Source organism: Mauremys mutica, chromosome 6 (genome assembly GCF_020497125.1).
Source record: "Mauremys mutica isolate MM-2020 ecotype Southern chromosome 6, ASM2049712v1, whole genome shotgun sequence".
NCBI classification, from domain to species: domain Eukaryota; kingdom Metazoa; phylum Chordata; order Testudines; family Geoemydidae; genus Mauremys; species Mauremys mutica.
In genome coordinates, this window is record NC_059077.1 from 32,920,167 (window position 1) to 32,935,518 (window position 15,352).

Sequence of the window (15,352 nt, forward strand, 5' to 3'; positions counted from 1 at the left end):
CAAGTCAGCAGTTCTGTTTACCTTCTCTTTTGGAAGCAATAGGTAAAGCGCTGCTTGGGCATAATAGCAAGGTCAGGCTTGCTTCACTGGGCACTATTCATGGCTTTGGGAATATCTATTTCCACTGACTGGGAGAGAAAATAATCAAAACATCCCGTATGTTCTCATTCTACTTTCATAGATAAATGCATCACTTTCCAGGGAGTGCTCAAGGGTCACAAGAAAGTAGAGCCTCTGTTTCTTTCCCGTGTCACTTCTTATATGCCCTTTCACAGTGCATTTAGAGAATTTTCCTGTTTAACTTTGAATGCTTGAATAGAACTCTAGACGCTACTACTGCTTGTGGATTGGAAATTCCTCTTATATGTGATCTGAGGTGCTAGACCAAGTAGCCAGAACAGACCTCTGTCTTTGTTCTCTTTTTGTTGGGGGTGAATCTTTAATAAGTCAAAGGTCTGTTTAGCTGTTTGTGCTTAAATTGTCAGATAACATGAAAACTGTAAGAGCAAGCTGTTAAATGTTTTACACGTAATTGTTATCTTTTTGTTTAAAAGTATTTCAAAATAGATGTATTCACTTACCCTCTGTATTCACAGGTTGAGCATGTGCTTCCTCTTTTGAAGCGAGGAATTGGCATTCATCATGGTGGTTTGCTTCCTATTTTAAAGGAAACAATTGAAATTCTTTTTTCTGAAGGATTGATAAAGGTATATAGTTCATACCTCTGTATTTAGGCGCAAGTCTGTGTATTTTTCATAATAATTATTTTAGCTTTGACTCCCTTGGAAATGTACAGTAGTACATTGTGGGGCACTAAAACCTCAAAAATATGAACACCAGAGTTATGGACTTACCAGTCTAACCAACACCCTGTGAAACCGGAAGTCCTCAATCAGGCAGCAGCGCAAACCAAAAAAGAAAAAAAAAAGGAATACTGTACTGCGTCGGAGCTTCAGTGACTGGGGAGTTGGAGCTGCCACCATTGGGGCTCAGGGCTTCAGCCCTGCGGCTCAGTTTCCCGCTTCAGCGGGGAGAGAGGGAGATGCGCTGGGGATCGGGGCTTCAGCTCTGCTCCTGGTTTCAGCCAGGGGCAGGGATCGGGGATTCAGCCCTGCAGCTCCATTCCCATCTTCAGCGGGGGGTGGGATGGGTTGGGGATCTGAGCTCTCTGATCCCAGTTTCAGCTGGTGGAGAGGAATGATTGGGGCTTTAGTTACGAGGGGAGCACCGGTTTCAGTCCCAGAGAAGAGAAGGGCTTGTGAAGCTTACTCTCTAGAGGCCTGTGTCTTCGAACACCCATACAACAGTTCTGGAAAGCTCAAGGTTTTTCCACTAATTCGGATTAACTAACACAATTGGCATTTAGTTTCTTCCTCTGAGGCACCACTTTATTTTTAATTATTCATGACTAGATGACTCATTTTCCAGGGAGAACAAACATATCAGGCTTCAAACTCTGTGCCTTTTTTCCACTTTAGAAACACTTTTTCCAAGCACCAGCTATTCCTTAAGGGAGCTGGGCATGGCAATGGAGGAGGGAGGTCTCCTTAATGAAAAGCCAATGTATTTACCAGTCTTTTGTTGCTTTAGGTATCTTTTTATTTGGGTGCTTTATAGTTCCAATTGTAACGGTTCAGTATTTTTTTTAAAAAAATGCAAAAAATAAATAACATGTTAAATATCAGAATTGCAGTAAATTATAGAATTTCATCTATATAAATTTTTCCCATTTCCTATTCTTTTCATCTGCAGCCCAAAGTGATAGCAATTCAGGGAATCTTGCTTCAGAAGAACTTTTTAAATTCTCTGTTGTGAGCCTCCATCTGCTACTATACTTTCACAAACTCCAAACACAGAAAATTGCTGTGTAGACATAATCCCAGACTGAATGCAGCCAGTTGTCAAACCCTCCATTCTGTTATAAACTGAGTAATAACAGTTTATAACAGAATGGTATGAGTAATGGTATGTCTAGACTGGAGTTCTTGCTCCTCTTGTAATTTGAATTGATTGCCAATTAACTCAAATTACCTAAAAGAGAGAAGATGGGTGAAGAAATACCTTTTATTGGACCAACCTCTGTTGGTGGAAGGAACAAGCTTTCAGGCTTCACAGAGCTCTTTTTCAGGTCTGGAAAAGGAAAGTAGAGTACTGAAGCTAAATAAAGGTGGGATAGATTGTTCTCAAAGGAAAACTGCATAACATCTTCAAAAGACAAGCTGGGAACATAACTCTGCTGGACACTAAGGGTATGTCTACACTACCCGCCGGATCGGCGGGTAGCGATCGATTTATCGGGGATCGATATATCGCATCTCATCTAGACACGATATATCGATCCCCGAACGCGCTCCTGTCGACTCTGGAACTCCACTAGGGTGAGTGACGGTAGCAGAGTCGACAGGAGGAGCCACAGCCATCGATCCCGCACCATGAGGACGGGAGGTAAGTCGAAATAAGATACGTTGACTTCAGCTACGCTATTCCCGTAGCTGAAGTTGAGTATCTTACATTGACCCCACCCCCTAGTGTAGACCAGGCCTAAAAAACGAGGACTTAACAGAGACACTGGGTTTATGGCCCATTACAACCACTTGTAACACACCTTGCTTCCTACTAACCCTCCATTGTCCTGCAACTGCAGAATTATTAATTGCCCACTTCGTTTAAAGTGGTCTCCTACAACGTTTGAATACCTTATGCTTAACAATCTGTCCCACCTTGTATTTAGCTTACACACTCTAGTTTCCTTCTCCAGACTTGAAGAAGAGCTCTGTGAAACTTGAAAGCTTGACCCTTCCATGAACAGAAGTTGGTCCAATAAAAGAGATTTCTTCACCCACTTTATTTCTCTCATAACCTGGGACCAACACATCTACAACAACATTGCACACAAATTATTTAACACCTTTGTAGATGCTAATCTATATACTCCACACATATCCTAGGTTTATCCTAGGCAGAGTTCAGCTCTCAGTATTGAGTTTTAGTTTAAATAAAAGCCTTAAAAATTAACAATAGGTGCTTTCAAGAAATGAAATCAGTTGCTGTTACTGTGGGGTGGGGAGTTGAAACATTCCCAGCAGGACACACAACTGTATACCCACGTATTGTAATTTGTTGTTTTTATGAGAACACTACCTTGAGAGGTGGTACCAGATACTGCTTGTAATTCACTAACACTCTTTATTTTTCATTACTAAAATACCATTGCTGACGTTGTAGGAGGAGGCAAATAGTGTTTTAAAACTTAAATAATTTTTTCATATAATTTTCTTGATCTGCAGTAATTTTGGCTAACTGTCTTTGATGTGATAAAGTTCTAAAGATAACAAAAAGTATATTTTTATGAGAAAGGTGGAAACAATTGTCAGCACTCTATTCTTTATAGTCAAATGTTTTCCCCCACAATTCGTCTTTTTATGAGCTCCTTCCCTGTATATTTAAATTCTCAGCTTGATCAGGAGATGAAATATAAAGAGAACTTTCTGATGCATTTAATCTAAACAAAAAAAATGTTATGTGAGCTCAGGTGACAAAATGATCCCAGAATCTGGGCCAAAACTATCAGGCTTACTATCAAAATAGTTTAGAATGACCACTATCTTCACTTGCATCTATCTTCACTTGCATCCGAAGAAGTGGGTATTCACCCACGAAAGCTCATGCTGCAAAAAACGTCTGTTAGTCTATAAGGTGCCACAGGATTCTTTGCTGCTTCTACAGAACCAGACTAACACGGCTACCCCTCTGATACTTGACACTATCTTCACTGTATTCAGTATTTAATGCAAAACTCATCACTTAGACTTTTGCTTTCTGTTCATTTTTCACATGCCCACATTAACATATAACTATAAACTAGCTAATATGTTTCTTCTGTTGGGGAGAGATTGTTCTTGTTCCAGTTTTTAGTATTTGGGATGTACCCGTGTTTGGGGGGTGGGGTGGGGAAGTATTATAAGTACCTAGATATTGGCAGCATTTTATCTAATGTAATGCACAGTGCAGGTAAATAAGTGTTTGCAGTTTCAGACATTGTATTGTACATTTTAAATCTGATTAAAATGTGGAAAAGTCTTAGGTAGCTACTTCTAATCATTTAAATGTTATAAAGTTACACATTTCGTATTTTGTTGTCTAATATTGTTACCTGTTTATTTAGGCCTTATTTGCAACTGAGACCTTTGCTATGGGAATTAATATGCCAGCCAGGACAGTGCTGTTCACAAGTGCCCGCAAATTTGATGGGAAAGATTTCAGATGGGTAAGTGCAATTCAATATGCAGAGATGAATAATTGTCAATTTTGTTGTTTAAATTCATATAGAAGATAGTTCTGAGAAACGAATTTGTTTGAGACACTTTATCCACTGCAGTAAAAATATTTACTTCAAAGCTCTTACTTCGTTCATAATCAATGTGATTTTTAAATAATGTGCAATTCATATTAAAATGTTCAAATCTATAACTGCCCTCTTTAAAATTCTAGAAAATAAAATTCATTATAGAGTGTTCATAAAGACGCACTTTATTTTAATAAAAATAGTAAAAGGGCACCCAAACACAGGCAAGATCTGTATGTCTAAAAAATTTGAAACATTCTACACAACCTCTTCGCAGTTCTGAAACCATGTTTCCTGTCAGAATCTTTCCCAACTAACCATTGATTGTTCCCCATTCATATAAAAAACCTCGGTAAGTAGTTTTCTAGTGCCTAATGCAAACCAAATACGCACTAGGTGACACTCTCCACTACTATTTCTGAGTTGATTGAGATGGAAATACAGCACTTGCTGTTACCAGTATACAGAGGACACTGGAATTTGTACTTTTTCTCTAACCTCTTCCTCCCCCAGCAGTTTCATGATACATTAGCTGCAGCCCCCACAAACAAACAAAAAAAACCCCAGTGATATCTAAGGACTTGCCTATGTGAGGACACTCAAGAAGGTTTTTCCAAATTAACTAAAGGTGTTAATTAAAAGTTGATTAGATAAACTGTATTAAACCAAATTAAGGCCACTTTAATTCTGAATGAGAGCATCCACACAAGAGGTTTAATACAGTTTATCTAATCCACTTTTAGTTCACACCTTTAGTAAATTTGGAAAATTTAACTGAGTTTCCCGGTATAGACAAGCCGTTAGTGCTTCAGGGCTTGTCTACATGGCCCCGCAGTGTGGACTGCAGGAAGGGTCAGTTGCAGTATGCACTAAAATGTTGAGCTGCATTTATAGCGCGCCACTTTACTGCACCCTGCAGCTCACATCCTCCTACCTTCTGCCCTGGGAGTCTGCACTGCGGGGCTGTGTAGACAAACCCTTAGTCATGGACTTGTGGCTTTGTGAATAGTATGGTTACTTTAACTCCAGGAAAAGGTCACATCTGTTATACCACCCTTTGGTGGTTTTTTTTAATGCAGTTCTCAGTCACTGTAATATGCAACTGGATCAATGTGCTGCTGTTGCTTAAGTTACAGCAAAAGTTAGAGGGTTTTTTTGTTATAATTCTAGATCTCCTCAGGTGAATATATTCAGATGTCTGGTCGTGCAGGACGTCGAGGTATGGATGACAGAGGAATAGTAATTCTTATGGTGGATGAGAAGATGAGCCCAACAGTTGGCAAACAGCTTCTTAAGGTATGCTGAGACTATGATTGTTTAAATACAAGGAATGTGAAAGGTGAATGGAATTAAATCTGATGCATCTGAAAAGTTTCTTTGTATGAAATTCTCACGTTAACTCTTCAAATGCACTGGTGGCACAAAGGAACCCTGGAGCACCTAATCCCAGATAGCTAATACAAGAAGTGATTTCCTTATGAGGGAAGCGTTTTGTGAGACTGCACTTGGGAGTATGACAGGAATAAGTTCAATATTGCAGAAGTCACATTTGACTGAAACATGATTCATTTTAATATTTACTTCCTGGGCGGGTTCTGTGCCAAAAAATTAAAAATCCTGCGCTAAAAAATTAAAAATTCTGCAAATTTTATTTGTCAAAATAATGCATTCAATTGTTTTGGTAAGTTATTTAAACTACAGTACAGAAAAAAGTCACAACTATTCAGCATTTCGTAAACACATGAAAGTTAAGTTACAAATACTTGGCAACTAATACCCTGCATTCCGGTTATAATCCTGAATTTTAATTTAAATTACATTACAGAACACCAAACTGGGTTGGGGGGGGGGAGGGGAAGTAGAATGTAATTTTAAATTGCTCAGACTTTCACACATGAAACTCGTATAGTTTTGCTAATCGTTGTCCTGGACTTAGCTGGATACTTCCGGAAGTGCTTCGTTCTGATTGTCCTGACATTTTATTGACTGCTTGCTAAATGTTTTATTTGCCTTCAAAAGTCTTCTTTTTAAAAAAAAATAGGTAAATAAAAATCTAATCCCATTGTACCACTTTGGCACAAGAAAAAAGTGAGAAAGCACATATGCTCCTGTGGGAATTGACTGAGAATGGGAACAGTTAACTAACAATAGAATAATTAACAATATTACTATGCGGACAGGTTGCCAAATTTTTGCCTCAGAGAATAAGATCAATTAACCATCAACAGCAACACAAAATATGGTTTTTGTTTTTTTTAACAAAAGCATTTTCTTTAACTTAAAAACAAACAATTTTCAGTAACAATACTAATATTTAATTAAGTGTTTTTTCAATTCTCAAGAAGTTACATTTTTACTAGGCAGGCAGGCTGCTACACTTCTGCCTCAGGGACAGAGCCTTCTTCCCGCATAACAAAAAGAGCTAACCTCTTCCATGCCCCTCCAGCCACAGTATCAAGAGAGAGGGACTGAGGGCTTGTCTACACTGGAAATTTAGAGTGCTGCAACTTTCTCGCTCAGGGTTGTGAAAAAACACCCCCCTGAGCGTAGCAAGTTTCAGCACTGTAAAGCGCCAGTGTAGACAGCTCCCAGTGCTGAGGCACTATGCTCCTCGTGGAGGTGTGTGGGGTTTTTTTTTGTTTGTTTGTTTTTGTTTTTTTTAAAGAGTGCTGGGAGAGCTCTCACCCAGCGCTGTGCTGCAAGCACACAAGCCAAATTAAAGTGCTGCCGCAGCAGCACTTGAGTGTTGCTAGTGTAGACTAGCTCAGAGTCTCTCTCACTTGCTGGTCAGCCCCACGCCCTGACGGCAATCAATATCTTCCCCCACAGGCATGCACACAAGCCCTCTTTCCCCCACAGTGATTTGCGTCTCTGAAGCTGCTCCAGGCACGCTGGAACAGACACATTGCCTGGGCTGCTGGAGAAGAGATGCGTGTCCCCCCAAAGATTTCTTTCCTGTTTTTCTGCACAGAGGGCACAGAAATATGTGGGACACATGAATTCTGCACCAATGTGGGGGTGCAGAATTCTGTCAGGAGTAAATATTGTGTAAAATATTTTTCTTGCTGATTTTTTTAAAAACAAGCCATAAACTTTTAATGACTTTTTTTCAAAAATATCCAAATCTTTGAGCATGTTCTTATGATAAACATTTGTGAGGTTTATTTCTTAAACTCAGTAGCAGGAGAATGAGTCCGTTGTAATATAGTTAATGTTGTTTATCCAGAGCATGTTTGACCAGTGGATAGTTGATCAATTTGACAACAAACACGTTTTAATAAAACTAAATGTGCACAGGGCAGTTGGAGAACTTCTAAGTAGCATAAATTAAATAATAATCATGTATTTATATATTGCGTCTCATCCCAAAAAATTCCAGAATGTTTTATAAATTCAAACTGTTATACCAGCTGCATAGAAATTGCTTCATCCACCATAGAAATACAGCCATTACTGGGGTGAACTACAGCAATTATTTAATAGAGAACTGCAGCATTAATTTAAGTAGGAACTGAAGAATGTTTCTTCTAGATTAAATGGCAGTTGAAGGCAGGGTGGAATTACCATAGCTGAAATTTAGTTAAGGCACCAGTATTATGAAGTATTCTCACAAAGAGCATTGTTGTATTTAAAGATCTCAAGCAATCAGGACTTCTGTTTTTTGTCTCATGAAGTAGAAAAACCTAGCATAATTATAGGGGGAAAATGACTAATTTTGTAATAAAAAGAATGTGTTTATGTAAGTATACTAGAAAGACTCAAACTTGAGTGAATCAGTGTTTAGCATCTACTTACTTATTCGTGGGAAAAATTACATGGATTGAAAAATTGAAAGAAAACATTCTTATTTATTTTAAAATCTAGCCAGATAAAATATCCAGTATTTTGCTTTCTTTGTTGTTTGTGTATGGAATGTTCAGAGCTGTAATGCCAAGCTGTAGGCGGTATACCATTGGCTGCATCTGGCTCCTTGGCAGAATCTTCAGTTATTCAATTGGCAGCTCAGGGCTTGTTCATCCTGCAGGCAGCCGAGAAATCTGTCTAGTCTTCTTTTGTTTAATTTTATTTTAGTTCACATATTATTACTCTAGCAAAATGCCCAGGACAGAAGCCTTGCACAATCACACATTTTTCTCTATCCCTCTACCCACCACACACAAAGTTCTCTTATGGTATCTCTGTGCCCTTAATTGAAAGGGCCCAATTCATTCTTCCAATGTTCACAAACCACTTTATGGATCACTACAAATGATATAGATCCGTGATTTGAGAAGGAGCAATTAGACTTAAAACTTTTTTTTCTTGTGTATATATAGAGAAACATGACAACATAAGCACTTTATTTTCTGAGTTGATCATTGGCTTTAAAATAAAAAATTGGCAGTAATTAGTTTAGACGGGAGTTGATGGGGGTATATAAAATGGGTGGTACAGAAAAGGTAATTGAGATACTCCTATTTATTCTTTTCAATAATGGAAGGAACAAACAGACATTCAATTGAATTGAATGGCAGCAAATTTAAAACTGCTAAAAGGAAATACTTTTTCTTTACATAAAGCATATCTGCAGAACAGATTGATACAAAATGTCATTGGGGCCAAGAGGTTACTAAGGGAGGAAGTGTTATTTTTAATTAAATGGTGTGGATACTGAGATTATCTATAGTTACATTAGCTAAGAAAAAAAAATGTCTGTATGCCCCTGAATCATGAAGGTTCAAACAAACTAGGGTTAGGAAAAATTCTTCCCTTATGGCCAGGTTATTCCTTAATTTCTCCCTATGGGTTTTCTTGTTCCTTCCTCTGAAGAATCTGGTATGAGTCATTGTCAGAGATACAAAACTGACTAGCTGGACCACTGGTCTGATCCCATATGACACTTCTTATGTTCATAAGCACATTTCCTCACATATACGATTTTAAATTGGACTAAATCAAACAACAAAATTTGTAAATCTGCTCTCACGAATTAGAGCAGGATATGGATTCTGGTTTTTAATTTGATAACCCTACTGGGTAAGTATGATTAACTATCCAGGGTACTAAATAAATCCAGGAGACTCCTAAGTGAAGATTGGTTGTTATCTTGGTTACTTCCTTCTTAAAATATCTGGTCTGGGTTTTAAAATAATTTAGTTTTATTGTGACATCTCTGCAGTATTTGTAGCAACATAAAGGGAAAACTCCAAAAATAAATGGGTTTCCCAATTTTGGGGCTTGGGGGTTCATGTAATTATACTGGGGTTTCTCCTGTTCTTTGCTTCCAGTGTAGTATTTCCCAATATCTGTTCTAACAGCTCAGGAATTTATACTGCAGTCTTTGCTATCTGGTAAGGATTAAAACCTGGGATTATAGCTCCAGTACAAATTCTTTTGAAAACACAAAACAGATGGTGGTGTCTGAAGTGGGGAGTTAGTGCGCCTCCTTACTGTACACGGCTGCTACTGAAGGCAAGGACAATGTTGCTCTTTCCATTCCCTTAATCAGTGATCGTGGTGTATAGCCAATTCTCGGATGGTATGTGGTAATTGTTTAACAGCATACAGCAGTACTATGTGGCAGTGTAGTCCAGGAAGGGAAAAATGTTATTTGTTTGGAATTTGTAGTGAATTTTCTGAGGCAAAATGTAATTACCTGAATTGGACTTTGGATAGAACATTATGGCTGACATCTTTACTCTGATGAAAATGTTGTGGAGTCTTCAATGTCCTTGGTTTTCCATCCCATCTAAAGCAGTACACTTCTATTTTTTTTCTAATATTTTAAGGGTGTTTACAGAGGAATAGCATTTGTACTTCATTTCTCCTTACTCCTGATTTTGAGTGATAAATATGAATTATCTGTGTTTGATCTCACTGCTTGTGATGCAGCCATATGTGAGACCAAGAGACTTCAAGTGAGGCATAAGCTGCCAGAGTAGAACCATTCCAACTGCACACTGTCCATTTATAAACATCTGCTGAGCACACCGACTTAATTGCAGCCTTGAAGTCTGGTTTGACATGTAGTTCATTAAACTATAAACCACTTTTGATGGCGCGATTTGTAAAATGTACCATACCCTAATTTGCTACAGAACTTGACCTGCCAGTCAGAGGCTGACATGAATAACGTGGTGGCAGGGCCACTGGTGTAGGTAAGGGGTAACATCTCCACTGCTTTGGGTGTTGCTCAAAGATTTGCCCAAGCCGGAGTGACAAGGGCACAGTTCTTAGTAAAATAACAAATGTTTACTTACTCTTCAAAAATTTTAATTTGTAATTTTTCTTGTATTTTTTATTGCGATGAAATACTACTGAGCTTATTTGCAGTACTGTTTTGAGCTTATGCTCATTAGATGGGGGGATGTAATAGGCCCCAATTCAGGACGCTGCATAAGCACAATTAAGTATCTGAGTAGTCCCACTGATTTCAGTGGCACTACTCAGTTGTCTAAAGTAGTTAGGCACATGTTTAAGGATCTTTCTAAATCAAGGCCTTAATTTTAAATTTATCATATTTACTTGTTTGTACTGCCAAAGCTACAACAAATTTGAGTTTGAAATTCTGTTGCTAGGGTCTTTTGTTTTGCTCGTTGTTTGTCACAAAAGAAGCTGTTTGGTTTTTTTTTTAAACAATTATTAAACACAACAAATAAGGGGGAAATTATTGCTTCATAGTTTTTTGTTAAATGGCATTCTTGTCTGTGAAAAAAGTCAGTTAAATGATAGATTTTAGTTCTCAGGGTTATTTTTAATTGAAGTTCAATTTTTTTTTTTTTAAAGACAAAGCAAGACGAATGCATATGCAGTGGGGAATAGGAAGACAACCAAAAGCTAGTGATGCAGCTTCTGTGTCTGGTGCTTGCACTCAAGTTGCTAGAAGACAGCAGATAGCACATTAGGTGGAATTTGGATGGTTAACTATTATGTTGCTGCTCTAATTAAACCTGTTAATCTGAGCTATGTGCCTCAGAAGAACTAAATGGCCAAAATGTTGGCAAATCTGTCCAATCGTAATTTTCTAATCAGAATTAGTTTCTGATGGTGAGTGTGCGTGTATACATAAAGAAGAGAGAGAGACTTCTGTTCATTTTAAGAAAGTTCTAGTCTGTTTATCAGAACTTAACCTCAATCACTGGGTTTTTTTTATTCTAATGAACTCAATTTTCACATCTTTAACTCCTTTTTTGTGGATTTTGATATGTTTATACATTAAACTTACTTTTTTGCCATGTTTTACTCACAGGGGACAATTTAAAGGTTAAACATAAGAGCTTTAACATCTTCCATAGGAACGTACAAATTGATTTACCAGACTGGACCATTTGTCCTTCTAGTCTAGTATCCTGACTGTGGCTGGTACTGGGATGCTTCAGAAGGAGTATGAAACCTTGAACTTCCCCTTATGGAAATTCTTTTATTACTCTCACCCTCCCTTAGAGGTTTGCTTTAGGGTTTTTGTTTTTAGTGATCCTGGAGGGTTTTTTGTTGTGTTCTTTGGGGTAGGGTGACCAGATGTCCCAATTTTATAGGGACAGTCCCGATTTTTGGGTCTTTTTCTTATATAGGCTCCTATTACCCACCACCCCATCCCGATTTTTCACACTTGCTGTCTGGTCACCCTACTTTGGGGATGGGGGTGGGAGGGAAGGGATTGTAATCCTTGCTAATGCAATTCAGGGTGTCCCTGTTATCCGTATAAATGAACAATTCTTTTTGAATTCACCTAAGATCTTGTTCTTAGTGTCATGACAGAATATAACTGATGTGTAGGAAAGCTGCCTGCTGGATTTCATGACTCACATTATTTCTACCTTTTTGTGAATTCATTATGGTTAGTGGTTTTAGTTCATGTTTTTATAGGGGTCATTCACCATTTTTCATAAGATGAAAGTATTTTTCTCCTCCATCGCGTACAAATTAGTATCCCAGAATGATGACTCTGCACACAGTGAAACATACATCATACTTGGAACATAGGAATGACCACGCTGGGTCAAACTAATGGTCCATCTAGCCCAGTATCCCAGCTTCCAACAGTGGCCAGTGCCAGATGCTTAAAAGGGAATGAACAGAACAGGGCAATTATCAAGCGATCCATCCCCTGTCATCCAGTCCCAGCATCTGGCAGTCAGAGGCTTAGGGACACCCAGAACATGGGGTCGCATACTTGTGTCCCCTCATTATGAAAATGACGAATAGTCTTAAACTTCCTGTAAGTGTATTTAGGGCTTGTCAACACTGGCACTTTACAGCGCTGCAACTTCCTCGCTCAGAGGTGTGAAAAAACACCCCCCTGAGCGCTGCAAGTTTCAGCCCTGTAAAGTGCCAGAGTAGGCAATGCACCAGCACTGGGCACCGCGCTCCCAGTGCCGGTAGCTATTCTACTCCTGGAGCTGATTTTTTTTATAGTGCTAGGAGAGCTCTCTCCCAGCGCTGGTGCTGTGACTACACAGCCACGTTAAACCCTGCCTCAGCAGCACTTCAACATGGCTAGTGAAGTCATGCCCTTAGTCAAAAAATCAGACCTACTTCATTTTGTGTTTTTGAATAGCTCTTAGTATGATGTAAGCTGGTTCCAGATAATGTCTTACATTCTCCATGAAAGCATTTTAAAAGATTGACGCTAGGGATAATTTGCTTGGAAGCTGCCTGCTGAGTTCTTACTCTTCTGTCACATGGTAAATGGGGGGAAATTTGGTGACTTGCTTCAGTTTTGCCCTTTTCCTCACTTTCAGATATATATGAGAGAGAAAACTAGTCCAGTAACTGAGCCTTGGAGATCTGGCAGAACTGCAAATGTAGGCTTGATCAATATTTAGTACTGTAATGCAAGAACAACAGTTCTCACGTTGTGGGTCAGGCAAGGCTCCAGTTTTTAAAACAAACAAAAACTCTAGCACTGAAAATAAGGGGTCACTCTAAGAGATGGAAAAACTGGGAGTCCTCTCCCATTTCAATCTAGATGGTGAGAACTCCCTAGCCCTGAAAGGTTGTAGTTTTATTTAACTTGGCTTTCGGTTTACATCTGTTTGCCAGTAAAAACACAACCCAGTTAATTATATTTTATTAACAATAAATGCTTAACAGCCTATTTAGTGCTCAGATCAGGGGCGGCCAACCTGAGCCTGAGAAGGAGCCAGAATTTACCAATGTACATTGCCACAGAGCCACAATAATATGTCAGCAGCCACCCATCAGCTCCCCGCTCCCAGCGCCTCCCACCCACTGGCAGCCCCGCCGATCAGTGCCTCCCCTTCCTTCCTCTTACCTCCCGATCAGCTGTTTCGTGGCGTGCAGGAGGCTCTGGGGGGGATGAGCGAGGGCATGGCAGGCTCAGGAGAGGGGATGGGAAGGGGTGGAGTGGGGGCTAGGCCTATGACAGAGCCAGGGTTTGAGCAGTGAGCAGCCCCCAGCACTTTGGAAAGTTGGTGCCTGTAGCTCCGGCCCCCGAGTTGGTGCCTATATAAGGAGCCTCATATTAACTTCTGAAGAGCCGCATGTGGCTCTAGAGCCACAGGTTGGCCACCCCAGCTCAGATGGACACCAGTTCAAAACCCTAAGATGCGTAGTAGCAGTACAACAATTAGCTGATATAATTTTCAGATAATTTTTGACTGCATTGTTCCCGTAGAAAATCTTATATGCTGCTATGTTCTGGGCTTTTAGCACTCTTTATCAGGAAAACATGAACATAATGACTTTAACTGACTGTTACTGATGTTGGCAACTGCTTTTGTCCTAAGAATTTTTAAGTCAGTTCAATTAGGTCGTTAATTTCTGAGAAGCTATTCTCAGACTTGCAAGTGTGTTTTTGGAAGACTATATTTTCCTAAAGGGGTTCAGTGTCCAGTGTTAGTTGGCTCTTAGGCTCACCTGATTGCATCTGTTTGTGCTTGGCTGCTGCAGATGTTGGGTGATCAGTCTTTTAGCAAGGATGCATCTGAGCTAGCATTTTAACAGGTGATGCCCACCAGTTGTAGGTGAGTAGATGCCCTGTGGTGACCTTTAACAGTGGTAAATCAAGGACAAGAGATGTACACTGTAGTATGTTAACCTTTTATTGTAACTTTGCCTTCATAGAACGTTAAGGAAAAAAGAGAAACCCTAAAAAGTTAAATCAAGATTACCAGGCTGCTGCAATTTGCTGGCCATGTGGTTCAAAAATTTGGCTCTCTGTTCTGGAAATACTGTTTTTCTCAGAATTGCTATATTGTCTGTTGATCTTACTATTCTGTCTTTGTGGTTACTTTACATGTTTTTGTATCTATCATTTATAAATATTGAGTAATATATTTAATTTTATTAAGCTGCATTCACTGAGGGAAGAGAATTTGGCACTGGACAAACTTTCATATTTGTTCATTCTCAAGTGTGTGTTTGTTTAAAAATGGGCAGCAAAGCTGTGTTAGCAAGATTAGGTAGGCCTGAAATTTAATCCACATAGAATCATAGAATATCCGGGTTGGAAGGGACCTCAGGAGGTCATCTAGTCCAACCCCCTGCTCAAAGCAGGGCCAATCCCCAGGCAGATTTTTGCCCCAGATCCCTAAGTGGCCCCCTCAAGGATTGGGGTGCAAAAACTATTCTAAATAAATTTAAAAGTTACACAAAACAAATTTGTGCCCCAGCCAATCGCTCGTGAGATGTCTACAGCCATAAACTAGGGTAAAAACTAATCAATTCATTTTTCCAATAAATTATTATAAATGGTACTGTAAAATGTATTTTTTTTTAAATTAAGAAATACTATGTGCTCTTTTAAAACTATTTTTATTAAAATTTCAGAGCAAAAATATTAAATTTGCTACAGTTACATGTTCAGGTTTAAGAAGTGGCAGCTTTAGTTAGAAACTTAAAGCTCTATCATCACTTAGTACAAGGCTATATCTTACAATATAGAGAAACCAAAGATTTTTAAAATTTGGAGATAGGTACATTTGTGAGAGAGGAGAAAAGAAATTGCTTACCCCAGAATATGATTCATTCTTTCTGTTCATTCATAAACAATGTATGAATTACATG

At 39.0% G+C, this 15,352-nt stretch overlaps 1 protein-coding gene across 1 annotated transcript in view; it reads left to right on the top strand.

Annotated features, from left to right (window-relative positions):
• MTREX (Mtr4 exosome RNA helicase) overlaps positions 1–15,352 on the top strand; it is a 78,764-nt gene that overhangs the window by 16,709 nt on the left and 46,703 nt on the right. The window contains exons 13-15 of the mRNA XM_045022442.1: positions 597–707; positions 4,166–4,267; positions 5,516–5,641. Of these exons, the coding sequence (XP_044878377.1) occupies positions 597–707; positions 4,166–4,267; positions 5,516–5,641 (339 nt within the window). The remainder of the gene's footprint in view (positions 1–596; positions 708–4,165; positions 4,268–5,515; positions 5,642–15,352) is intronic.